The sequence below is a fragment of the Camelus bactrianus genome, chromosome 18 (assembly GCF_048773025.1).
Source record: "Camelus bactrianus isolate YW-2024 breed Bactrian camel chromosome 18, ASM4877302v1, whole genome shotgun sequence".
Classification (NCBI taxonomy): domain Eukaryota; kingdom Metazoa; phylum Chordata; class Mammalia; order Artiodactyla; family Camelidae; genus Camelus; species Camelus bactrianus.
Window position 1 is genome coordinate 47,204,927 of NC_133556.1, and position 25,449 is coordinate 47,230,375.

At 50.7% G+C, this 25,449-nt stretch overlaps 2 protein-coding genes and 1 pseudogene across 2 annotated transcripts in view; 2 read left to right on the forward strand and 1 right to left on the reverse strand.

Annotated features, from left to right (window-relative positions):
- Window positions 1-420: 420 nt before the first annotated feature.
- Window positions 421-16,575, forward strand: LOC141573951 (mitogen-activated protein kinase kinase kinase kinase 1-like; annotated as a pseudogene).
- Window positions 16,576-16,684: 109 nt separating this feature from the next.
- Window positions 16,685-18,229, reverse strand: LOC141573838 (ryanodine receptor 3-like). The gene is made up of 5 exons (XM_074345417.1): window positions 18,175-18,229; window positions 17,501-17,565; window positions 17,305-17,411; window positions 17,063-17,114; window positions 16,685-16,916 (listed from the first exon to the last, which is right to left on the reverse strand). Exons 1-5 carry the CDS (start codon window positions 18,227-18,229, stop codon window positions 16,821-16,823), a joined length of 375 nt encoding a protein of 124 aa, XP_074201518.1. The 3' UTR covers window positions 16,685-16,820.
- Window positions 18,230-21,449: 3,220 nt separating this feature from the next.
- Window positions 21,450-25,449, forward strand: part of LOC105073367 (putative ATP-dependent RNA helicase DDX60) — a 65,884-nt gene continuing 61,884 nt past the window's right edge. The window contains 4 exon segments of the mRNA XM_074345418.1: window positions 21,450-21,551; window positions 21,637-21,978; window positions 23,548-23,663; window positions 24,743-24,918. Of these exon segments, the coding sequence (XP_074201519.1) occupies window positions 21,450-21,551; window positions 21,637-21,978; window positions 23,548-23,663; window positions 24,743-24,918 (736 nt within the window).

A 25,449-nucleotide genomic window follows, 5' to 3' on the forward strand; every position in this document is an offset into this window, starting at 1 on the left:
CACGGGTATCCAGACACGTGCACGTTGACTGGTCTTCACACTGCACAGGGGGTTACCACTAAGTGCCTTATAAGCCCCACCCCCCACCACCCCGGAACAGTAATGGACACTGCATGGTCATCCCCGTGCAGACCTGCCATCTACCGGTTGTGGCCAAAGTCTCAAGCACTCAGCAGAGGTTCAGCTACAGTTTTTAGCTGCCACCCAGAACGAGGGAGGGAGTGTTAGGGCACCCCCCCCCACCCCAGGTCATAATTAAGATAGTTTGCATCTGGTTTACATTCAGCCCACGGCCCTGGAGGTGGAGGGGGGTCCCCTGGGTCCCAAGGCAAGCTGCCTCTCACAGGCTTTCAGGGCCCAGGGGACAGGGGGTGGAGCCGGCCGCACAAGCCTGCTGGGGCAGGAAGCCAGAGTGGGGAGGGGGAAGGCCACAGCCAGTGGAGGCAAGACGGGTGCAGGGCCTGTGGGGAGGGAGGGAGGTGCCAGCACTCCGAGCCCTGAGGCCCTGCTGGCCCCTGGGCACAGGCCCAGCTCCGGCCCCCAGGAATGGACCTTGCGGACCCCGACATCTTTAATAGGGACCCCCGGGACCACTATGACCTGCTGCAATGGCTGGGCGGCGGCACCTATGGGGAAGTCTTCAAGGTGAGGTATCCCCTCCTTCTCCATCACCCTCAGACCAGAGATCTTTGGGGTGAGGCCCAAGAAGGGAAGGGGATGCAATAGGGTCCCAGTCCTTGGCTTTGGTTCAAGGATGCTGAGGAGAGCTCAGGCGAATGGAGCCTGCCTGACTGCCAACTTCCCCTTTATAAGGCTCGAGACAAGGTGACGGGGGACCTGGTGGCACTGAAGATGGTGAAGATGCAGCCTGGTGAGGAGAGAACCCAGGAGTGCCTTCCCCACACCCCCACCTCCTGGGACACTGGGATCTCTCCCAGACCCCTTCCCTGCAGCGGCCTTTTCTCTCCGGCCCCTCCTTGCAGATGATTATGTTTCTACACTTCAGAAGGAAATCCTCATCTTGAAAACTTGTTGGCATGCCAACGTCGTGGCCTACCATGGGAGTTATCTCTGGTGATGAGCTTAAGACCTGCCCTGGGACCCAGCCCAGCCCCTACCCCTGAACTCCCATTCCTGACGAGGGTACCCCCTACCCTGACCTCAATCATGGATCCTCATTTTTAACTGGGGCACCCCTAACTTGATCTCCAAGTCAAAGGCCCACTTCTCTGACCAAAGGATCCCCAAATCTAATCTCCAATCCAGAACTCCCATTTCTTACAAGGGGTCCCCAAATGGATCCCTTGTAGTAACCAAACCTGAACCAAGTCCCCTAAAACCAATCTTTCATACTCCTACTCATCGGGTCCCCCGGTTTCACTATCTGTTCCTTTAATATGAACCCCTAAATTCCCTGACCCTCAAACTAATATCCCAGATACCTCAATAATGACTTCTGTTCCCTATACCTGGCACCCTGGCCTCCTCTGTCGCCTCCGAACTTTCACAGCCTGTGAAGTCTCTACCCTGTCTTCTAGATTACAGTGGAACAGCAGAGGTGCTCTGGCTTAGGAGCCCAAAGACCTGGGTTTGATTCCAGTTGACCTTGAACATATTATTTCCTCTCTGAGCCTCAACTTCCCCATCGGTAAAATGGAAATGGGACTGTCTCACTCTGGTGGGCGAGAGAGAGATGGCAGCTCTTACACTGAAGATCTTGTTGAACTAGAACAAGGCAGTGGGCTAGGAGCTGTCCTACAAATGATTTATTACTGCTATTGTGATTGCTCTCGAACTGTTGTAGGCTGCAGAGGCTCTGGATCTGCATGGAATACTGTGGGGCGGGTTCTCTCCAGGGTATCTACCAAGGTGAGAGGAGCCCCTGCTCCTCCAATCCACCCCTTCTGTCCCTCTGCCATTGTGTCTCCTGGGACTGCCTTTCTGGTCCATATTTCACACAATGAGCCCCTTCTCTGGGCCTGACCTGACCTGGATGATGCTGGGGATGTGACAGAGCAGGCGCTGAGCCCTGTCCTCCAGTACCTGAGAGTCCAGCCCTAGTCTTTCTGCAGGCAGTGACCCCTCCTCCTTCCCCCGCCCCATCTTCCTCTGTGTCTGCTTTTCCTCGCCAAGGTCTACTCACAAATTTCAGTATTTCTGCATTTCTGGCTAATTGTCATTTCATGCCCACATGTTCATTTAAGCAGTGAATGCATTTCTGATTCTCTCAGCCTGCTTTTCGCTCTCTTGGAGCATTTGAGGGTGGGGGCGGGGTAGGTCTCTGATCACTTCTGGATTACTGATGTGCACCTCTGTCTCTGACCATCTCCCTGTCTCCACAAAGCTCAGGAAAGGAAGGACTTCATTAGGAAGTCCTAGGCGGGGAATCTGAGGCCCACAGAGAGGAAGTGACTCACATCACCAGCTGTCAGACCTGCTCTGTGCCCTCTCTGTCTGTGTCTATATTGTCCCCTCTGAATCTCTGTTTCTCAATGTGTCTGTTTTGCCACTTCTTGGTCTCTGCCCAGCTCGCTCTTTGTCGGCCTCAGTTTGGATCTGTTTCTGATTTTCTGTCCCTGTCTCTGTCTCCCTCTGACTTTCCTCATTTTAACAAAGTCACATCACCTCCTGCTCAGAGCCCTCCCAAGCCTTCCATTTCCCTCCAACAATAAGCCCAAATTTCGCATCACAGCACTGGAGTCTGACGCCCACAACCACCCCAGGCTGACCCACCTTCTCTCCACTCCACCCACTTTGCCACTTTTCAGGCCCACCAGGCACTTTCCTACCTCCGGGCCTTTGCACTTGCTCATCTTGTTCACGTTGAGTGGGAATGCTCCCATCCTCAACCCCGTCACCTTCTCAGAGTTGCCTTCGCTGATCACCCAGTATGAAACATCATACCCCTTCCTACACGTATTTCCTGTTGTCTTTTCTTGCTTTTGTTTTTTCTATTTATTCGCATCTCACATACTGTTTCTTTCTCCTATTTCTCTTGTCTACTGTCCGTATCCCCCACTGGAATATTCTCTCCACGAGGGTGGGGATCTCTGTCTCTATGTCCACAGCTGTGTCCCCATTGCCTACCTCGGCACCTGGCACACAGTAAATGTGTAGTCGGTTGAATGAATCTATCTCCCTCTGGCCTCTGGTTCCCTGTATCGCTGCCTCTCTCTTTTGCTGACCATTCCTTGTCCCATCATGTTACCCCCTCCCCATGTGGTACATGGTGTGGGTGGCAGCCAGGGGCTCCTGGGGCCAGGTTTCCTGGTCCCCATCTGACACCATGCCGGGGTGACCTTTGCAGTCACAGGCCCCCTGTCAGAGCTCCAGATCAGCTAATTCTGCAGGGAAGTGCTCCATGTGAGGCGATGCTTGGTGGGTTTGGGTGGGGGCAGGGCTCTGCTCACACCCCCAGAACACTCACAGCCCCCCTCTCCACCCTCCTCCCCAGGGACTGGCCTATCTACACTCACAGAAGAAGATACACCAAGACATCAAGGTGATCTAGGGGCAGAAAAGTAGCCTTGGTGGGTGGGGGCCTCTGGGAGACGGTAGTGGTATTTGGAGGGCTCAGGCGGTGTGTGACCAGGGAGCAGAGGCAGAGTTGGGCTGGCAGTAGGGAGGGGTGTCTCTGACAGCCTCTGATCCCCCATCTCTTCCCCAGGGAGCCAACATCCCCATCAACGACCCTGGGGAGGTCAGACTGGGTGAGTGTGGCTGGTGGGGGTGGGGAGGGGGACTGGCTGGGAGCCAGAAGGGACAGGGACCCTAGGTCAGTATGTCTCTCCCTCTGCCTCCAGCTGACTTTGGTATATCGGCCCAGATCAGGGCCACACTGGCTCGACGCCTCTCTTTCATTGGGACACCCTACTGGCGAGGGGTGCCTGGCTGGCAGCCAGGTGTGGTGCGGGGTTGGTGGTGGTGGGCAGCGGCTTTCCCCACCATGGATCTCTGGCAATCTCCATCCTGCCTTTTGCCCTGCCTCTGCCTTTCTCTGTTGAGCGTTCTGTGTACTCTGTGGCTCTCCCTTGAGTTTTCCATTTCCCTAGGTCTTTCTGTGCATGTCTCCCCTCCACGTGTTTTTCTCAGTGTTTGTGTTGATTTTGATCCTGATCTCTGTCTCTCCATATCTATCCGTGGTTGTCTTTTCTGTCTGTTTCAGTCTGTGGCTCTCCCTGTCTCTTTGCCTCTCTCTGTCTATGTTTTCTAGTCTATCTCTGACTCTCTGTCTTTACCTCTCTCCGTATTTATTTCTGTCTCTCTGCCTCTTTGTGTCTGCATCCAACTCTCTCTGTGTCCCATTCTCCGGCTCACTCCCTGTCTCTCTCCTGTCCCCCCACCCCCTACCTAGGAGTCTCCCCTCCCCTTCATCATGTCACCCCTGGCTCTCTGAGGGTCTCTGCCCCTAGGATGGCTCCGGAAGTGGCGGCCGTGGCCCTGAAGGGGGGATACAACGAGCTGTGTGACATCTGGTCTCTGGGCATCACAGCCATGGAATTAGCCGAGCTACAGCCACCACTCTTTCACGTTCACCCTCTCAGGTAGGCAGATGTGGCAGGTCCCCTGGTCCCAGAGATCCCACTCGACTCTGACCCTGAACACCACCCCCGCCTGCTTCCCCACATCAAGACCCCCCTACAGGGGATCCCTCTCCCTTCGAGCACAACCCGAGAACGTCAACCCAGAAAGCATTTTCTCCAGTCCACACCAGGAGCCCCCAGTGCAGGGAGTCCTGCCTTGAGGCTCCCCCGAACCCTCTGGAACTCTGTAACATGATGAGCAGCATCCCCTGGAAGTGGCGTCCTATGCATCATAAAACCTACCCCTCATTCTCCTCCTGACCCTCACTGCTCTCTGCTGACCTCAGTGCCATCGGGGGTCCCTCACATCGTGAGATCTGACCTCCACTGAGAAGTCTGAATCCCATGTTCTGTCCTTGCTTTCTAGAATTCTCTTCCTCATGACCAAGAGTGGCTATCAGCCTCCTCGGCTAAAGGAAAAAGGCAAATGGTAGGAGAGAGTCATGGGAAGCCGGGGGAGAGAGGGCAGAGTCAGGGCTGATGGTCTGAAGGGAGGGCCTCTGGTCCCCTCAGCCCAGAACTTGCCTTTTGGGAGGGTTATTTATTTATTTATTTACTTTTAGAGGAGGGGGTTGAACCTAGGGCTTCCTGCATGCTAAGCATGCGCTCTAACACTTGAACTGTACCCTCCCCCAGTACTTGCCTTTTTCTTCCCAAGGTCGGCTGCCTTCCACATCTTCGTCAGAGTCACCCTCACCAAGAGCGCCAAGAAATGACCTGGCGCCACCAAGATGCTCAGTGTAAACTTCCCCTCCCTGAGCAGCCTTCCCAAACTCACCCCCTGTGAGAACCCCCCCAGGGCCTCCCTCGGCTCCGTAGAACACTGATGATTTTATTCCACAGAACGCCTATGGCCCTTTCAAAGTCCCTGCTCCCTCTGAAATCCCCAGGGCTCCGCCTTCCAAGACCCTCCAAATTGTACCCCAGACCTTTCCCCCAAGATATGCTGAGTTCTAAAACCTCACAAGTTGCCAACGGATTCAGGACCCATTCCTGGGGCTTCTCTGGAATTCCAGGGGACACCCGAGACACCTCTGGAATTCTCCAACTTCTCTAAATTCGTCTGATCCCTTCAGACACCTCAGAATCCCCCAGGTGGCAGCTGCCCAGACTTCCCCGCCTTCTTCCTCTATTGGCACCTTCACCGCCAGATTCCCTTAGATGGGTTCTCAAGCCCCTGTGCCAGCCCTCTCCCTGCAGCCCAGCCCTCTGTCTGCTGACCGCCTCCTCCTCCCACCCCCAGCACCGACTGGTGTCCCAGCCCGGGCTAAACAGAGGCCTGATCCTAGAGCTTCTTGACAAACTGAGGAACCCAGGGAAGGGGGCAGCTGTTGGCGAGATTGAAGATGAGGAGCCTGAGGTGAGTGGGCCTTGCTTGGATGACAAAAGCACTGGACGGTCCCCACCTTTGCTCAGGCTGCTCCCCTGCCTGGGGTGTCCCCTTGTTGCCTCTCTTAGAAGGAGAAAAGCCAGGGAGCATGGGGGGCTTGGCACAGAGCTGGGGGCACAGAGGTTACGGGAGAGCCGAGGGCTCCAGACTGGGCTGCTGGAGGCCGGTGGGCCTGACGCGGCTGCCGCTCTGCCCAGCTACCCCCCGCCATCCCTCGGCGGATCCGATCCACCCATCGATCCAGCTCTGTGTGGATCCCAGATGCGGACTGCTGTCGTCAGTAGAGAATCCTTAAGTTTGGAGAAACTTGTAACCCCCTCATCAGATTGCCAGAGACCGCAGAGATACTCCTCACTTCTTAACAGACCCTCAGAGGCACCCCATTACCATCTGATCCCACAAGAGGCCCCAGAGAACCTCATCTACAAAATGATTCTAGAGACCCCTACCTCTCTGCTCTGCACACGGAACCCATAAGTTTTCCTGTAACCACCAAGACACCCAGAGACCTCAGAAACCTTGTTCTGATCCCAGATACCCAAGTGGAATATAAAAACAAACACTCTATAACCATGTTGAGCCCCCATCGCCCTGATCACAAATCTTGACCCCAAAATGAGACACCTGTAAACCAAGATCCCTCCCCTGAAGGGACAGCTCCAGTCCTAAGATCCTGGCTGCAGACCACACCCACACCCCAGTTCTATTCTTTCTATTCCCGAATCCATGTCCCCAGCTCACTGTGTGTCACCTGCATACCACCCCCACCCCAACCCCCATGGCGGCACATAGAGTTCATGATGCTCAGAGGCATGTAGTCCAGACCCACAGCTGACAAGGTGAGATGCCTCCCCACTGCCCCGCCGCCCTCCCCTCCCCCTGGGCCACTGCTGACCCTTTCCTATCCCATAGGCTCGCTTACAACCCCCTGGAGGCTTCAAGAGCAGCAGTCCTAGGTCAGGGACCCTCAGCGTGGGAGGGGGGCTGGGATATGTGTGGGGACCGCCCGAGGCTCATGCCTGTCCCTCCTCAGGAGGAACCTGTCAGAGTCCGAAGATGACTACGACAACGTGGACATGTGAGAGAGCGCCTCAGACCCCACCAAGCCCCACCATCCATGACCCCAACCTCAGCCCCTGCTTTCCTTCCACCACTCAGCCGTGACCCCTGGCTGGACACTCAGTACCCACACCTACCTTCACCCTAACCCTGACCCTCCCACACCAGCCCCCACTCTCCTCCCCACCAACCCTTCACACCTAACCTCACCCCAACTCAACCCTGTAGCCCCTGACACATCCTAGTACCCAGCACTCACGTCATTCACTGATTCATGTTGGGCTGCTTCTCCAGACTGAGCTCCTCGACAGCAGGAGCCCTGCCTGCTCTCGCACTGCTGAAGCCCAGCATTGTGCTGGCACACCCTCTGTAGACTCTTTGTGAATATATGTATGAATGAAGGAATGAATGAATTAACAAATGAATGAGTAAACAGATTTTTCTCTTCCTTCCCCAGGCCTGTGGTAGTGGAGACACGCCCAGCAGATGATCTACTGCCCCCAGCAACCTCTATATCCAGGAATGAGTCACTGGGTTTCGGAGTGGGTGTCAGGAATCAGTCTCTGCACCCCCTCCCCTCCCCAGTGGACACAATATAGTGGTCATGACATGCCTGTGTCTCCCAATAAACGTGATTTTAGCCTCTGCTGTCATCTTGGTTTTCTGTGGTGAGGGGAGGAGGGCCGAATTCCTGGATGCCTACTGACCCCGCCTCCAAATTCAACGATCCAGTACAACGTCAGGGATGCAGCACAGACATTATTTCTACAGCACATGGTCACCTCTCCCCCAGCAGCCTTGGGAGGAGGGATTTGGGGACTAAGGGGCTTGCTCTAAGCATAAGGCATTTGAAGTGGGAGTGAAGGGCCAGCTGTGGGTGTCTCAGCTAAGCTGGTCCTCATACTGCGTGCGGAAACAATCACCAGCAGGGAAGAAATCCCAACATCTCTCTTGGTAGAGACCAGCCACAACGTTCCTCCCCACCAACCCTTGACCCCTAACCTCACCGCAACTCAACCCTGGAGCCCCTGCCACATCCCAGTCCCCAGCTCCTCCTAGATGTTGCTCCAACACCCAGACCTCAACTGCAGCCATAAACCTCAACCACTGGCCCTCATCTTTCTTCATCTTCTCACCCAAACTCACACTGAACCTCAGCCCCAGGGAATTCTGCCCCCTCCAGACCCTCAGGCCCAGAACTCAACCTCAACCCCAGGAGTCAACCCAGGCCCCCATCTCCCTCAGACCCAGGCCTGGGGGAGATCCATTCCACACATCTCGTCTGTAGTAGGCTCCCATGCGGCATGCCCGGCACCAAGTGAGAACCCGACCCCCAGGAGCTCATAGGACCTGTGTTACTAGGTGGCTGTGATGATGCAGAGACCTAATGCACTGTCAACACTGATATCCAAGTGTTGCTGTTACTATGATCGTCATGGTTATTAGTCCTTTCACCCTCAGCTCCAGCCCAGACAGAGTCAAATCCTGGCCCTCGTGAGCTCAGACTTCCAGCCCTAACCCACCCCAGTTCTTGCTCCCAAAACCCTCTTCCCCCACTTAACCCACCTGTGTGTTACAGCCCCACCCTCGCAGAAGACATACATCCTCCTCTACCCCCCAAAGTTAGGTCCTGGGCCACAGCTGGGGGACTGGGGCCAGGAGGCAAGGGTCCACAGATGCTGGGATACCGAGCTCTCCAGGGCTGGAGTCTAGGACACTAGGTCTCTTGAAGTCCTGGACGACCATCATGATGATCCCACTGGGATCTGGAAGTGGCATCCCTGAACCTAGGTGTGGGACTCAAAATATTTAGCCTGATGAACTCTCATGAGTAGCTTTTCCTTGGAAACTCCTGCTGTACCCAGGATTCACCCTTTAGTTGCCAGAGTATGTTGATGATGTTGGGGGGGGGCGGTTAGATGAGAAGGCTGGAGTGGTGGTCGGATATTGTGGGGAGGGTCAGACCCAGGATGCAGCATCAGTTCTGGCAGGGTGCCCTCTCTCGGAGATCATCTCATGTATTTCCCCACCCTCCCTCTCTGTTTCCAAAGCCCAAGTTCCGTTCTCCATCTGACGAGGGTCCTTGGGGGACTGCGGATGAGGGGCAGCTGAGCCCAGGGGTACTGGTCCGCTGTGCCAGTGGGCCACCCCCCCCGCACACCCCAGCCTCCCGCAGCCACCCGAAGCCCCCACCTAACCGCTCACTCAGGTAACAAGGCAGGCTGGGGAACTAGGTGGGCATAGGTGGGGGTAGGGCAGGTCGGGGGGGGTGATTTGGGGGCTGATTTTCCCCACCCCATCTCAGAAATTTCAAATGTGGAACCCAGCCCTCGGGAACATGACCAGCCCCCAATGTTGCCCCCCATGAAGGAAAAGATGAAGAGAAAGGTGAGGCCAGCTGTGCTGACGACTCACACCGCTGATCGGGGCTGGGGATGCCTGGTTGGGGTTGCAGGGCTGAAGACTAATAATGATGACAGGTGACATTTGTTGAGCAACTCCTCTGTGCCAGACACTGACCTCATGTCTTTACATGGTGTATACCTTCACAGATGGAGATAGATAGCACAGAAATAGATATTGTCCCCCTTTTAAAAATGGGGGAAACTGAGGCACAGCGGGGTAAGTAGATTTCGAAGGTCATAAACCTTTGAGGAGGCAGAGGCAGGATATGAACCTTGGCACTCCAGAGTCTTAACCAGGGCACCTTCCTGTCCCCTCCTCTCTTCTGCTGGATGGGCAGCTGCCCTGCCCCTATGGCCCACCCAGGGATGTGCCCTTCTCCTAAAGTTCTTCAATGGCTGCCCTCTCTGGATCCACAGCACGGCGGCCTTGACACACCACTCCACCAAAGGTGAGCATTCAGGAGATTCTGAGAGAATATGATGGGGATGGGGAGGGTCCTTAATGGAGGTGCAGATGCAGGGACAAGGGGAGGGTTTTAATGGGAGGGGGAGTTGAGGAGCACTGGCGGGGGCAGAGCTAGGGGTGACAGTTGGGTTTTAAGGATCAAAGATGGGTAGAGTGAAGATGAGTTTGAGAGTGAAAACCAGAAAAATTAGAGTTTGGAGGCCAGGAGTGTCAGATAAGGCAGAAAGGCCAGCGTTTGGGTTACAAGCCTAGGGACAGATGGACCCCATTTACCTCAGTTGGAGGTTAATGGTAGAGAGGCTAAGATCAGCATATTGGGGTCAGGAGACTTAGAGATGGGAATGTAGCCAAAAGGGAAAGTATTTGGGGATCAAAGATGTGGAGACAAGGTCAGTGAAGGGTAAATGTTAAGGAAACAGTAATAGAATTTACTTTCTGTCACACTGGACAGGAAAAGCTATACGTCAGGGCATCTGAATTTGAGTATCAGTGTTGAGATAGGAGTATAATTTAGGGACCAGTCTGGTGAGAAAGGGGGATAGAATTTAGAGGGCTATTACGGGAGGCATGTTTAGTGTTGAGGTCAGAATTGAGGAGACAGAGGGTCAGGATTTGTGGGTTCAGAGATGGAAGAATAAGCAGAACGGGGGAGGTCAGAGGCTGGGGAGAATGAGACCGGCTCCAGGGGACAGGTCAGGGTTTGAGTTCAGATTTGGGAAAACAGGGACTGGAAATGTCAGTGTTGGAGGCAAGTAGAGAATTGAGGGTCAGGGCTGGGAACAGAGTACCCGTGTTTGGGGTCAGATGAGGGGGCCTGGGAGGTCCTCGATGATGAGGCATGTCCCAGCATCTTCATATCTGTTCCTCAAGACCAGCACTTACTCCTGGGAGCTGAGGAAGGCATTTTCATTCTGAACCGAAATGATCAGGAGGCCACGCTGGAGATGGTGAGGGCCAGGCAGCACCGCGGGTGAGCCAAGGGTGGGAGGCTGGAATTGGGAGGTGCTGGGGTCTTACAGGAGCTGTTTCCTCAATGCTCTGCAGCTCTTTCTAGCCGGACTACCTGGGTGTACTCCATCAACCATGTCCTCATGTCTCTCTCAGGTCTGGCTGTGGGTTGGTTGGTATGGGTTGGAGTGGGGGGGTCAGATCTTAAGGAGTCAATGGTCAGGGTGTGGGAGCTATCTGGGCACAGCTGAAAAAACACTTAGGATCCCCTTCCACAGAGCCCACAATTCAAATCCCAGCCACGTTTTCAATGTAGGACTTGGGGCAAGAGACTTTGGCTTCCCAAGCCTCTGTTTCCCCATCTGTAAAATGGGGCTCACAATACTGCCACCTCTCAAGTCAGTTTTGAGGTCATTCCTACAATGAGTTTGTCTTTACATTTCTTTGATGGTCATATGACAGTCCTTATCCCACACTTCACTAAACTAGATTGAGCGAGCTGTAGGTTAAAATTTTGTGTCACTGTTTTACAAACGCTTTGTGTAAAAGAATTTCTCATTTGTGAGGAAACACCAAGCCAAATAGGATTTTTGAGCTCATTAATATCACATCCGGGATGAGAAACTTTTACAAAATCTCTAGGTATGTTTCTTCTTAAACTTTTGTAATATGTGTAACTTCACCTGACTGGTTAAGTGTCCATAGTTTCTCATGTGACTACAGGCGCCACTAGGGTTAGGAACGTACTTATTTTACTCACCATTGTTCACCAGATCCAAGCACACTGCCTGGCCTCTCGTGGGCATTTAAAATATGATAAGTGAGAAGCAAAGAAATACAGGTGCTTGAGATTTAAAGGCTTGGGCGTTTCAAAGGGATGGGGCCCAGGGAAAGTTTGGGAAAAGCTGGGAGTGTGCAGTTCCCTATAACTTCCTGCTTCCCCTACCTACCCACACCCTGCAGGAAAGACCCTCCACCTGTATTCTCATAGCATCCTGGGCCTGCTGGAACGGAAAGAGGCCAGAGCAGGAAGCCCCATTGCTCAGATTCAGTCCCCACCGGCTACTAGTAAGGTACGAGACCCCAGTGGTTCCACAGACCCCTCTAATATCTGATTCCTGCCCCTACCCCCCACCCACCACACACTCATGCCTACCTTCTTCTGCAGGAAGAACATGGTCTCCACTAAGATCCAGGATACCAAAGGCTGCCAGGCGTGCTGTGTGGGTGAGCGAGAATCTCGTGGATATTCAGAGGGGAGCGGGGCCAGGGGCATGACTTGGACTGTAGCCACTGAAGAGGGTTGCAGAATTAAGGCAGGGTGTCCAGAGCCCGGGGAAAGATGTGTGGCCTTTGGGGGCGCGGGGCAGGGGAGACAGGATTGACCCTAACCCATCCTTCCCCACCTCCACAGCGGATGGCGCTAGCTCCGGGGGCCCGTTCCTCTGTGGGGCATTGGAGACATCCGTGGTCCTGCTTCAGTGGTAGCAGCCCGTGAACAAGTTCCTGCTGGTCCGGATAGGGGGCCTGTAAGCACTGGGGACTTTGTCAGGTTCTGTGGCGGGGGCCTTCCACTCTTCTGCTGAGAGCTCTTTGAAGTCGGGCTTCCACCCGAGGTCTCTTCCCAATCTCCCCAAGAGCCTGCTCTCCTGGAGGCTCCTCCTTCTGAGGCCCTCCGGTTCTTTAAGCCCCGCCCTTCGCCCCGGGCCTAATTCTTCTTCAGGCCCTGTGCCCCGCCAGGTCTCTTAGGAGACCCTATTCAGGTTCTTGGAGCCTCTAAGACTTTGGTGCCTCGGAGGCCACGCCCCCTGGGGGACCCGGCCTTTCTGTCACCAAGGCGGCACGCCCCCTAGTGGAAGCCACGTCCACTCTGAGACCACACCCCTCAACTTCTAAGCCCTCTGAAGCCTCAGCCCCTCAAGTTTCTAGGTGGCACCTCCCAAGGCTGAGGGCTCCGGAAATCCTTCGGGAGCCCCAGGCCGACTCTCTTCCAAGGCCCCGCCCCTCACAGGCCCCGCCCCAAACCTCCTCTGAGTCCGCCCCTTCCCGAGCGGCCCGCAGCAGATGCTCTTCCCGCTACCCACGCCTCTGCCGGTGTTCTCACTGCTGACCGGGCCAGGCTCCGAGCTGCCCGCCGTTTGCATCGGCGTGAGCCCCGGGCAGCCGGCGAAGTCGGTGTTCTTCCACGCCGTGCGCTTCGGCGCGCTCTCCTGCTGGCGGGGCGAGATGAGCGCAGGTGAGTGGGACAGGTCCTGGGAGGGGTGCGGCTTATCAGGTTAGCGGCGTTGGGTCTGGGTAGCTGGGCGGTGCTTAGCCTGAAGCGTAACTGGGAAGCGGGCTGAACTAAGAGGGGACTGGAGAACGTTGGGTATATATAACTGGTGAGATGGATGACGGGGAGGGGGAGAAGGAGGGTGTGAGGAACTCTGTGATGGGTGGGGTTTAGCCTGCTTGCCTGGGGATACAGAGGATGCCTAGCAGAGTATAGGGGAATGAGGTGGAATTGGACCTTGAACTTCCGCCTCTCCACCAGAGCCCAAGGGACCAGTACAAGTGACTCAGGTCGAGGAAGACAAGGTGATGTTGTTGATGGACGCTAAGGACCCTTCTGGCTCTCCCTCACTATTCCTAGATCTCGGATTTCCGACCCCCACATCATGTAACTCTCAGAAACTCTAACTCCGGTCCTTGCCCGTCTTTCTTTGCTTTTCACACTGAACTTATTGTCTGGTCCCTCAGTAACCTTCTAAGCCTCACTTACTGCTCTTAAAGCTCCCTCTCTATCTCCTTCGAGGGTCTCTGAAGCTGGTGACCCCAGAGGGGGCCCCAGTCCAGGGGCTTCGAACTCCAGAGATCCCCATGACCGAAGCAGTGGAGGCAGTAGGTATGTGCAAGGACGGTAGGGCCCGTGTTCCTGGTTGGAGAGTTAAGTGAAATCCAAGGGTAACAGGCACTGGTTTCCTCCCAGCTATGGTCAGGGGTTGGCTCCAACCCTGCTGGAAGCATGGAGTGCAGGTGTGGGCTCTAGGCTCAGACAAGGGAAGCTCCTGCATCCCAGCACCCACAACCCAGTCCCTCCTTCAAACATCTCATTCTTCAGACGGTTGGGGAGAACTGAGTCAGGGTGTGAAGTCCTGGAGAAGCTTCCTCCAGTCTCAGTTCTGACAGGTCTCCCTTCTCTACCCCAGTGTCTCTTAGGTCCAGAGCTCATGCAGGGCCACTGTGAGACCTTGGGTAAGGGATTTTGCTTCTCTCTGAGCCTCAGTCTCCCAACTATAAAATGGGATCACTATAGAGATATGTGGGTTAAGAGCATGGACCAGACTGCCTGGGTTGGAATCCAGCTCAATGACCTTAGGCATATGACCTAATCTTCCTGTGCCTCACTTTCCTCCTCTGGAAAATGGAATGAAAAATGGTGCTTGGCTCACAGAAATCTATGTGTCAGAATTTGCCCTTACGCTTTTGTATTTTCCTTAATCCTTTTGGTCGCCTATCAGGTAGGTATTATGATGTCAAAGGTTGGTAATCTGAGGTGCAGAGAGATTAAATCACTTGCTTGAGGTCACACAGTGGATAAGTGGTGTTAGCAAGACTGATTATTTCTGGACCTGAGGTTTTCAGAGACTACCTCCCTGCTCCCTTTTAGGGAGAGTGGAGGAGTCTTCTAGACACTGACACATGCAACTTTTCCCCCAGCTGCTGCAGGAGCTGAGAGACCCCACCCTCACCTTCCATCTTCTTGGCTCCCCCAGGTATAAGCTTGGGGTAGGGGACAGAGGACTGGGAAGGGGTAGGCTTCTGATGTAGAGAGGGCATCCTGACATGTCCCCAGCCACCTGTATCTTTGGCCTGAACATTCTCTCACTTGGTCTCCCTGCTAGCATCTCTGCCCCCTATAGTCCAATCCCCAACACAGCAGCAGAGGGGGAATTTTTATTTTTTATTTTTATTTTAGCTTTTTATTTTGACATGACTTTTAGACTCTCAGAGAATTTACAAAAATAAAACTAAAAATTCTGTATCCCCTTCACCCAGATTCCTCATATTTTATTTTTTAACCACATTTGCTTTTTTCTTCTCTTTCATATACGTTTAGATTTTTTTCTATTTGCATGTGAATTATAGACATGATGACATGATGCCCATTTATCCCTACATACTTCAATATATGTTACCTATACCAAAGCAAGGTCATACTCTTACAAACCTCAATACAGCTGTCAAAATCAAGGAACTAACACTGAGCTCTCACTGCCTTCTAATTCACACACCCATTCAAGTCTCACCAGTTGTCCCAGTGATGCTCTTCATAACCAAAAATCATACTTCTTTTTTTTTCTGGTCCAGGACATGACCTAGGACAATGGGTTGCATTTGGGAGTCATGTTTATTAATTCTTGAACCCGGAAAAATTCTTCAGACTTTTCTTTGCATTTCATGACCTTGACAGTTTTGAAGCATATGGGATATTTGTTTTACCAAACGTCCCTCAATTTTGATTGAGGTTTCCAGGTTAGGCGTTTTGGGCAAGAACACCACAGAAATGATGGTGTGTCCTCCTCAGTGCATCAGATCAGGAAGCAGATGTCAGTTTGTCCCATTACAGGCAACGTTACCTTGGTTATTTGGACAAGGTGGAGTCAGCCAAGTTCCCCATTAGAAATTTACAATTTTTTCCTTTGTATTAATAAATATGTTTTATGATGATTTGTTGAGATGTTTGTAAATTTGCTATTCCTCATCAGACTTCCACCCACTAGTTTTACCTTTGATGAATCTTGCCTGAGTCTACTATTAGGATGGGTACTAAATGGTGGTTTTCTATTATTATCACTCCTTCTACATGTATTAGTTAGCATTCTACTGCAAGGAAGAGCTGTCCCTTCTCCACCATGTATGTTTGCATACATGTGCTGGTGTGTTCTTCCAGCATAGTCTCAATAGTTTCCATTTTATTCTATGGGTTGTAATGTATTAGTATCATTATTTAGAGGCACAAATTCTCCCAGTTATAGCCATCTAGAGCCCCTTCAAGGACCTCTTTGAACTTTTGACATGGCACAGGGGTCTTTTCAAATCCAGATCTGACTGTGTCAGCCTCCACCTGTTCAACACCCAATCCTGGCCACAGCCCACACAACCATGACTTCTGCTGTCAAGCCCCCTCCCACCTCAAGTCCTTTGCGAAGGCTGTTCTCTCTGCTCAGAACACTCTTCCCTCCCCTTTCACCAAGTTCCCTCTTGAACCTCTTTCAGGGCTCCACCATCCACTCTTGGGGGTCTCCTTGGCCGACCAGTTGGTGTGGGATTCATGGCTGTGTGCCTCAAGCTGCTTTGCACTCACGTCATTCAGTGATTCATGTTGGGCTGCTGCTCCAGTATGAGCTCCCCGAGAGCAGGAGCCGTGCCTGCTCACGCACTGCTGAAACCCAGCATTGTGCTGGCACACACTCTGTAGACTCCATTGTGAATGTATGAATGAATGAATGAATGAATGAACAAATGAATGAGTAAACTGATTTTTCTCTTCCTTCCCCAGGCCTGTGGTAGTGGAGACACGCCCAGCAGATGATCCTACTTCTCCCAGCAACCTCTATATCCAGAAATGAGTCCCTGGGATTGGGGGTGGAGGTGTTAGGAATCAGTCACTACCCCCCCTCCCCTCCCCAGTGGACACAATATAGTGGTCATGACATGCCTGTGTCTCCCAATAAACGTGATTTTAACCTCTGCTGTCATCTTGGTTTTCTGGGGGGAGGGGAGGAGGGCCGAATTCCTGGATGCCTACTGACCCCCCCCCAAATTCAACGATCCAGTACAACGTCAGGGATGTAGCACAGACTTTATTTCTACAGCACATGGTCACCTCTCCCCCAGCGGCCTTGGGTGGAGGGATTTGGGGACTAAGGGGCTTGCTGTAAGAATACGGCACTTGAAGTGTGAGTGAAGGGCCAGCTGTGGGTGTCTCAGCTAAGCTGGTCCTCATACTGCGTGCGGAAACAATCACCACTAGTGAAGAAATTCCAACATCTCTCTTGGTACATCTTCCAGACATAAGACTCCTAGGTGTTGGGGTTTGGGAAGAGTTGGTTGGTCACATCTTCAAATGCTTTATATGATCTGACCTTTTTACTGCCACCTGCTGATTGACCTTATATTAAAATTCTCCATGTCCTTGCCCATTTTTCTCCCATTAACACACCCTTACCTGACCCGTGTGTTCTGTCTCATCCTTGTTTATCAGACACATCAGGGAATACCTGGGGTTGGAAGGGCAGTGGGAGACAGGTCATAACCAGCCTTACTTACCTTCTCCTGATTGGCTGGCTGAGAACCCACCCACATGGATTCCACACCCCTTTTCCTAACTGACCAAAGCCCGGTATCCCCTCCCCGGATGTTGCCGGCCATTTCCACACCCTCCTGATTGGCCAGCGAGCCCACGCTGACATGTAATTGGCCAGGTTGTGCTCCTCTAGCGTGTGGGTCTCGAAACCATGCGGTGTCGTATCAAAGTAGTCGCTGCCGATGCCGATGCCGCAGATGAAGCCCTTGGTCTGCGGGTGGCACGAACATCAGAGTCGAGGCCCATTTGACCCCCCCAGGGTCCTGTAATCCCTCTGGATCGCCCCCTGATATGACCTACCTCCATATCTTCCCTCACTTGCTCTTTTTGGTCTCGGAGCTCACCAAAAGCGTCAATGATCAGACCTGGGGAGGCAGGGTGCAAGTCAGTGCCTAATCTCTGACCAAATTCAGACTGCTCCTTCTTCTGGCTACCCCCTTCTGAGCCTTGCCTCCCATTCCCTAATCTCTCATCTCCCTAATCTCACCCTGATGCTTAAAAATAATACCTAGCATTTATTGAGCACTTACCACGAGACCCTTACTACCTATGAATTTACTTAATTCTCACAATGACCCTATAAGACTAGTATAATTAATATCCCCATTTTACAGATGCAGAAACTGAGGTTTCTCCTCTTCTGAGGTCTCCTCTTCCTCTCCAAGTTCACTTCAGAAAGAAAAATGGGAGGAAAATACTTAAGGGCTAATCGTGTATGTAAATTAAGGAGGACCACGGGGGTGCGGGGGTGGCGGGAGATTGTGAAACAGCACAAGTTTTTTTTGTTGTTAAATTTGTTGTTGAAGTCTACTCAATTTACAATGCTAGTTTCAGGTGTACAGCAAAGCAATTCAGTTACACATACATAGATATTTTCTTTCCCATTATAGGTTATTAGAAGAAGTTGACTATAGTTCCCTGTGCTGTGCAGTGGGTCCTTGTTGTTTATCTATTTTAAATACAGTGATACATACCTGCTAGCCCCCAGCCATGCTCTGTTAAAAAGGCAGTTTGATACAGTGGAGCCATCACCAGCATTCAGGCAGCCCTCTCGGCAGAATCTGGGTGACTCCAGTTACGTTACCACTGTCTCAGAGTCTCCATGGCCAAAGTAGAGAACTCTGTAATAAAAGGTGTTGGCATTGTAATTTTAAGAAAGCATGCATCTATCTTGGCTTTTAAAAAAAATCTGAAAAATAAGAAGCCTTGAAATTCCTTACAATGGCACACATTAGGCAAGCTCCCGAACCAACCATCACATCCTAATCAGAGGAAAAGTAACAAAACATGAAGCAGTATCATATTAAATTGTTACACTCTTTTCTTTTTTTTTTTTTTTTAAACAGAAGTCATGAGGATGGTACACAGGACCTCCTTCATGCTAAGCATACACTACCACTGAGCTATACCCTCCCCCTAAATTGTTACATTTTTGACAAATAATTTTCAGGAATTTAACCATAAGGCCTAATGAATGAAGGTCTCGTTATCCTCACTTCTTCCCTAGGTACTAACCCACTTTGGTGTGTTCTCAACTGGAGGAGCGTGAACAGCCCCCACAGTGGATCCCAGCCCCTCCACACCATGGTACCCACTGCTCTGCCAGCAGCCCGTTTGGAAGTCACTGTTACAGAAATGGCACATCTGTTCTGTGTGGCCTCGGTATGCCTTTGTCTCTGGAGGGACTCCACGTGCCTCTGCCGGGCTCCTTGGGGGTGGCAGCCTCACAGCTGCACACACTCTGCAGGGGAGGTCTCAACCCCCCCTCCCCACCTTCCTCCAGAGCCCAGGGGTGATGTTGCACAGGTAATATCATCTTCTGAGCAGCTCCAGGTGTTCATGCAAGTGCTTGTTCTGGACACACGGATGCTGGCAACGTGCCTGGTCCAGAGGAAGCCCCTAACCACCACCCAGGTGAAATCCCCTAGGATTGTTGGGTGAACTGAGGACCGCTCCACTGCTGGCAACGTCAAGACCTGGCTCTTGTCCCTCCAGCGTCCAAACTATCAATGTAAGTCTGCCAACTTTTAGTTCTGCATGGTTCTGGAAACAACACGTTCTGCATTTACTGATTTTATTTAATCTGACTGATGCTGTGACCTGCTAGTCAGTCCACCTGAGGTGGGGCCCTGCACCAAATGCTGTCAGGTCCGTCCCCATCGGAATCCACACCCTCTGGGGTAAAGAGCTCTGGGGGGCCTTTCCTTTGCAGAGACCACGTATAAAGCTAGGTGACAGACACCTCCACGAGCACTCAGCCCCAGGACAACCTCCCCCGCCCCCGGCACATGCTGCGTCCCCGTGGAGCTCCAGGCGTTACCACCGTGACGTTCAAGTCCCTTCTCAGAAAACCGTGCTGCGCTCTCGAAGGAAGATTTCAGTGGGACTTTGAGGGTCCATATGCCCCTGGTGGCCAGATGAATTGGTTTAATTAAGAGGACCTGCGGGCTCTTCCCAGAGCTCTTATATAAGTTACAGAGCAGCACATGGGCCTGGAGGTGTCACCATAGCCACAGGCATCGGGGAAGCTAAAATCCCGCCTCACCCTTGCCACTCAGACCCCCAACTGCCTTTAGTGGCCACAAGGGCGGGCACCTCTGAGTTCACGTTTCCTGGTTCTCTCCCTCCTCCTCAAGGATCTACTTTGCTTCCTGGGGAGGCATTTGTCCTGCTCCCTAAGAGTCTGAGTCACCACTAAGTTCATGCCGATGTTAGGGTCTCGTCTTGTGAGGCCTGGCTTTGCACGGCTGCCGCAGCAGAGGACAAGCTCTCCTCCCCCTCCTGGGGTCTCCGGCTAAGAAGTAAACACACAGAAGACAGATGAGCAAGGAGAAAAGCGTGGCAGGTGTGCTGAGGCTTTCCACGTACACAGGGCCCTTCACAGGAGGATGAAGTCCTAAAGGAGCGGCCAGAGCAGGAAGACTTTATACCTTTTAGATAAAGAAACAGTAAACATGTGAAGGCTTGGAGGCTGGAGGGGCTCAGGCGGGGGCAGTGAACGGTGGAGAGCTGTGTCCTGTTGTCCTCTGTCCCCAGGTCTGGGAGTCGGCAGGGCAGGGCTGGCTCCTCCTTTCAGGGAGGAGGTGGGGGACAGGTCCCAGTGGCTGCCCTCCTGCTGTTGCTCACCTGGCTCCTCCAGCTAGGATGTTTGACGTGTCAAGGTGCCGTGCTTGGGGGAACCTCCCAGGGCCCCCCGAGCTCCTGCAGGGGCACCTCTGCTCCCTGGGGGACTGTCAGGTGAGAGCGGGTGTGTTCCCTGCCATGCAGCAGAGGCTCCCCACCTGGCCAGTTCCTCTCCCGACTGAGCACTCTGGGGCAAGAGCCGTCAGCCAGTCAAGAGACCACCTGTAAGTGAGGGTAGCAGAGGAAGGGAGACAAAGACCATTGCTGTCTGCCCTGGACCCACCCACCCCCGGTTCTCGGAGGAGTGCTTTTCCTTTTCCTGAGTAAATCCTGTGAAATCTTTTGCTGCACAACGCTGTCTCCTGTCTGTTATCTTATCTTTCAGGTGTGACAAGAGCTGGGGTCTTTTCCCTTTCCCTTTTGGGGTAACAGTTCCATGAGTCCCAAGAGAGAAGGCAGGAAGAGGAACAGATTTAACTGGAACCGAGGGGGCAGAGGCTCCTTGGAAAGAGGCAGTGGCTAAAGCCTTCCCAGTGTTGGAGAGTGGTGAGTGGATCATGGACTGAAAGAGTATTGCCCGGATTTCCAGTCACTGGGGCATCCCCGGTGACCTCAGAGCAGGTTCAGGGTAGCTCCAGAGGAAAGGGGCCCGAGGACTTGGAGGAGTGAGGAGGTGTAGACATACAGTGTAGACAAGAGGGAATCGGGCCAAAAAGAGGAGGCTTGAGATGGAGTGGGAGACCTTTTAGTTTTAAATGGAAGTGACCTGAGACTGTTAGAGGGTGAACAGCAGTCCCTGTGCTGATGGAACAGAGGCGAAGACACAAGACTGAGGAGCAAGGAACTGAGAAGTTGGAGCAGAAACCCAGCCCCGTCATGGGGTTACTTGGTTTGGGTCTGGGTGGTGCCTGGTGTACCCTTCTCAGACTCTGAGAATTGCAGATGGAGTCACCCTAAAGTTGAGAGGGGGCTGAGAACAGAGGCATCCTGTCATCAGAAAGGACTTGAGGAGACTAGAAAGTTCTGGAAGGCTGAAGCCATCATTGTAGGATTAGGGCGGGAAGGGAAAGTGTGATACCCACTCCGCCGAATTAAAGAGGACACGTGGATCTAGACCCCAATCGCGATGCGTGGTGTCTGCAACCTGACTGTCGAGGTTCAAGGGTCTGTTTCTTGTGACTATAAAACATCAGAACTGGTGGAACCTAGTCCTTTACTGACTTTGATGGTGCGTGCTAACCTACAAAACTGGTGGAATTCTAAGTGCTAATTTCACAATTATGTCCTTCCCACCCCTCCCCCCGCCCCCACAGGATGCTGAGTATGCATATTTCAACTTCCCTGAACTTCTCCCTCTGAAGAGGGCTTTAATTCTCCACCTAGAGCACAATACCACCGTCGACGTTCGAACAACCTTTTCTGGGTGCTTGTCGCAGGAGTGGCAGACTTTCCTGGAGGACAGTTACCCGTATTTCCTGATAGTGGAGGATGAAGGCCTGAACCACCTCCAGACACACCTCTTCAACTTCTTAATCATTCAGTCTTGGGCGATGAAGGTCAATGCTGTGCTCTCCTCGGGCCAGGTGTCCGACTTCCTACGACTTTATGCGTATTTCATGCCAAGCAAGCACAAGAACCAGATGTTTTTCCAGAAGGTAATTTGCATCTCAAAGACAGGCTTCTGGAATGTCACAGAATTTTCCAAATTACTTGACTCAGTTTTATTTCTGCCTCTCCTATGGGAATTATCACCAGTCTCACAGAGAGGTATAGAGAAGTAGTAATAATGATGATTGTAACCCTAAATGCAGCCCTTTACTGGGCACGTGCGGCCATGACAGGAGTTAGTGTGTGGTCCTTCCAGAGAGCCATTTTATTTACCGTTAGCAGCAGCCCCGTGAGGGAGGGTCAGGGTCACAGGTAAGTAGTCTGCTCACTGTCAACACACAGTGGGTCTGAGGAGAGGCCTCTGACCCCCCTGCCTGCATATGCTCCCCTGTGGTGTGGGGTGCTGGAGCCACAGATGAGTGAAATGATGGTTAACTCAGCAGCTTTTCATGAGACAACCATGGAGAGAGTTGAGGAGGAAGGAAAAGAAGTGAAATATGTTTATTTAATAATAAATCATTAATAGAGCTTTCAAAGTATTGAGAATTTTAATTCTGTGATCTTACTATTTTGCTGTATCAGTATAATTAGTAATTACTGTACTGAAATTTTGGGAGTCAAAAATGCTCACCAGTTTTATAAATAAATCTGGTTTCTGTTTAATTTTCGCTGCTTAGAACAAATTTAGAATGTGAGGATGACTCTTATTTCATCAAAATGATTTTTGAGTTAGTTAACACTTTTCATTTTTTGAGTTTGGGGTCACACCCCTCATGATATTGGGGACATCTGGATGGTTGTAATGAAGTATAAGATAGAACTCCAATCATTAAACCATTTCCAACTCGAGGTGCCCTCTGTGAGCAGAAACAGACCTGGGACTTGTTTCTGTATTGAGAGGAGGTCCTGTAATCCACTCACCCTTTTTTACTCTGTGAGAGCGTTTTTTGAATTTGAGTTTGAAATGTCCCTACAAGTTTCCTTCCCAATCTATCCTTCAGGAAAACTTTTTTTTAATGGAGGGTTTTATTTCTGGTAAAATAATTTATTTCCTAATTTACTGAACTCTCACCCTAGAGAGGATCTTTCACTTTCATTCTGAGGACCATGTAAAATGCTGAAGAAGATGCAGTGTATGTTGATAATGGTAGTTACTGGGGAGGGGGGAGTGTTACGCTTTTCTCTGTGTGTATGTTTGAAATTTTTCCTAATAAGACACAGTGCATTACATGAGTACAGTGTTTCTTTTTCAGATGTTGAAAGCGTTCTAAAATTACATTGTGGTGATGATTGCACAACTCTGTAAATTTACCAAAAGTCATTGATTTGTACCCTTAAAGTGAGTAAATTTTGTGTCATGTTAATTATACCTTCATAAAGCTGTTAAAAAAATAAAATGGACCAAATTCCCAGACAAAAATTGATTTGGCAAAGACAAAATAGTGCTGTTTGGCAGACTTGAAAAGCACTGTTGATGATATATAATTACTTTAGTGTATTTTTTAATTTAGAAATATATTGTAACAATTATATCTTTAATATATGATTGTCTATAGTTGGAAAGTAATGTGACACTTTATTTATGACAATTTATGTGACTTGCCTATCTTTTACAGAATAAGAATAACATTGAAAATGCTTATAAAACCCTGATGAAGAAATTGGAAGAATGTCGACTTTTAGCATTGGGACATCTTTTTGGAAATTTTAAATGGGAAAATATGATGGAAGAGGTACTGAAACTTTAAAAAAAAACCTCTTGACTTGAACTGTTTAATGACAAAAAAAAGATGCAAAAGTAGTACAGGGTCCCCACTTGCCCCTCCCCCAGCTTCCCTGCATGTTAGCACCTGGTGTGACCACGTGCACCTGTCCAGCCAGGGTGTTAGTGTCAGTGTAACAATATTAACTAAGCTCAGACATTATTTGTATTTCACTTACATTTGCACTGATGTCCTTTTTACAGACAAAAGGAACTAAACTGAGAAACATATTAGCAACAGAATTTAATAGACCACTTTTTCTGATTATCAAAAAATTCCTCACAAATTTTATTTTTTAGTGGGTGCTTGTATTTCTCTAATGCCTGGCATTTAAATTGTTTGAAAATTGGCTCTAACAAAGAACTCCACAATTACGAATATATGTACGTATATGCGTAACTGGGACATTGTGCTGTACGCCAGAAATTGACACATTGTAACTGACTGTACTTCAATAAGAAAAAAAAAGAACTCTGTGATGAACATCTTGATGCCTAAATCTTGGTACATATTTTGTGGTATTTACCTAACCTAGATACCTAGAACTTGAGTAGTCAATTAAAAGTATCAACATATTTAATGATAATCTTATGTTTTACTAAATAGCTTTGCAGTAACTCTGTACCTATTTATATTGTTATCAATAAAGTAAAAGAGAAATGACATGTCATATGATTTCCAGTGCTATTATCATTAAGATATACTTTGCAAACTTGGAAGTAAAAAATATGCTAATTGTTCATTTTGTTATTTAAGAGGTTAACACTTTTATTTTTATTTGTATTTCTTTGGTGAATTATCTGCTCATCTCTTACTAAAGGCTTAGTTGTTTTCTTATTGATTTATAGGAGCTTCCTATGTATTGAAGTTTTTAATAATTTCACTGAAATACTTTTTATTTTCTCATGGTAAATTTTATTGCTTTAGATAGGAATGGTTATAGTTTCATGTCATCACATGTGTTCTTTGTATTTCTTCCAGTGAGATCACTTATGATTGAAACTGTTTTCCTGAACATCCTGGTATTTTACAATTTCCTTCTGTGACTGGCACGTGAAATGATTTCTCCGCTTAAGGAGCTGTGGCCGGAAGGGTCTGACATTCGACGAGTTCTTTGTGTCACTTCATGCTCGTTGTTCTTGAGTTTGTACCACAGCGTCTTAGAGAATAGGTCGCAGACCCCCGCTGCTCAGAAAATTAACACCCAACAGGTGCGATCATTATTTTACTGTGAAATACAACACCATGGTTCTCCATGTTTGAAATTTTATTGATTTTCATTTCCCCAATTCATTTGATTGACTTTATTTCTCTAATTTATATGAACTTCCAAAAAAGGGGTGGGGGAGGCGATAGAATTTGTTTCTAAGACTCATCGATGGTGCCGTTACACGATTTGGTGTTTTACTTTGCACGTTTCCCTTAGTCCACGTCTAGTCAAATCTGTCCAGTCCTCCCCGGAAGAAAGGAGCTGGCACTGGTGAGAGCTGGCCATCGTCCGAGGTTCGGGTCTCCTCACACCTCTTCTGCCCTTAAATCCTCACAGTAGCATTTTTAGGGGGCGCTGTCATTCTTATTTCCCGGATGGGCACGCTGAGGTTCAGCGGGTCCGGGGAGCAGTCCTCAAACCGAACTGTTAAATGCGGTGTGGCGTGAACCCAGGGCTGTCTCGTCCCGGTTCCGCTGGTCCTGGAAGCGGCAATCCTGCCTCCCGTCCTCGCCGGGGAGACACGGAAGGGCCGAGCCTTCCCTGGC

Bases quoted from the DNA above. Each gene is read 5' to 3' on its own strand.
- LOC141573838 (XM_074345417.1), bottom strand. From the start codon at position 18,229: ATGGCTCCACTGTATCAAACTGCCTTTTTAACAGAGCATGGCTGGGGG. The intron at 17,566-18,174 runs GTATGTATCACT...CTGCCTCCCCAG, and splicing joins GCATGGCTGGGGGCTAGCAG to GTCTGATCATTGACGCTTTT. The intron at 17,412-17,500 runs GTAGGTCATATC...TGCCACCCGCAG, and splicing joins AAGTGAGGGAAGATATGGAG to ACCAAGGGCTTCATCTGCGG.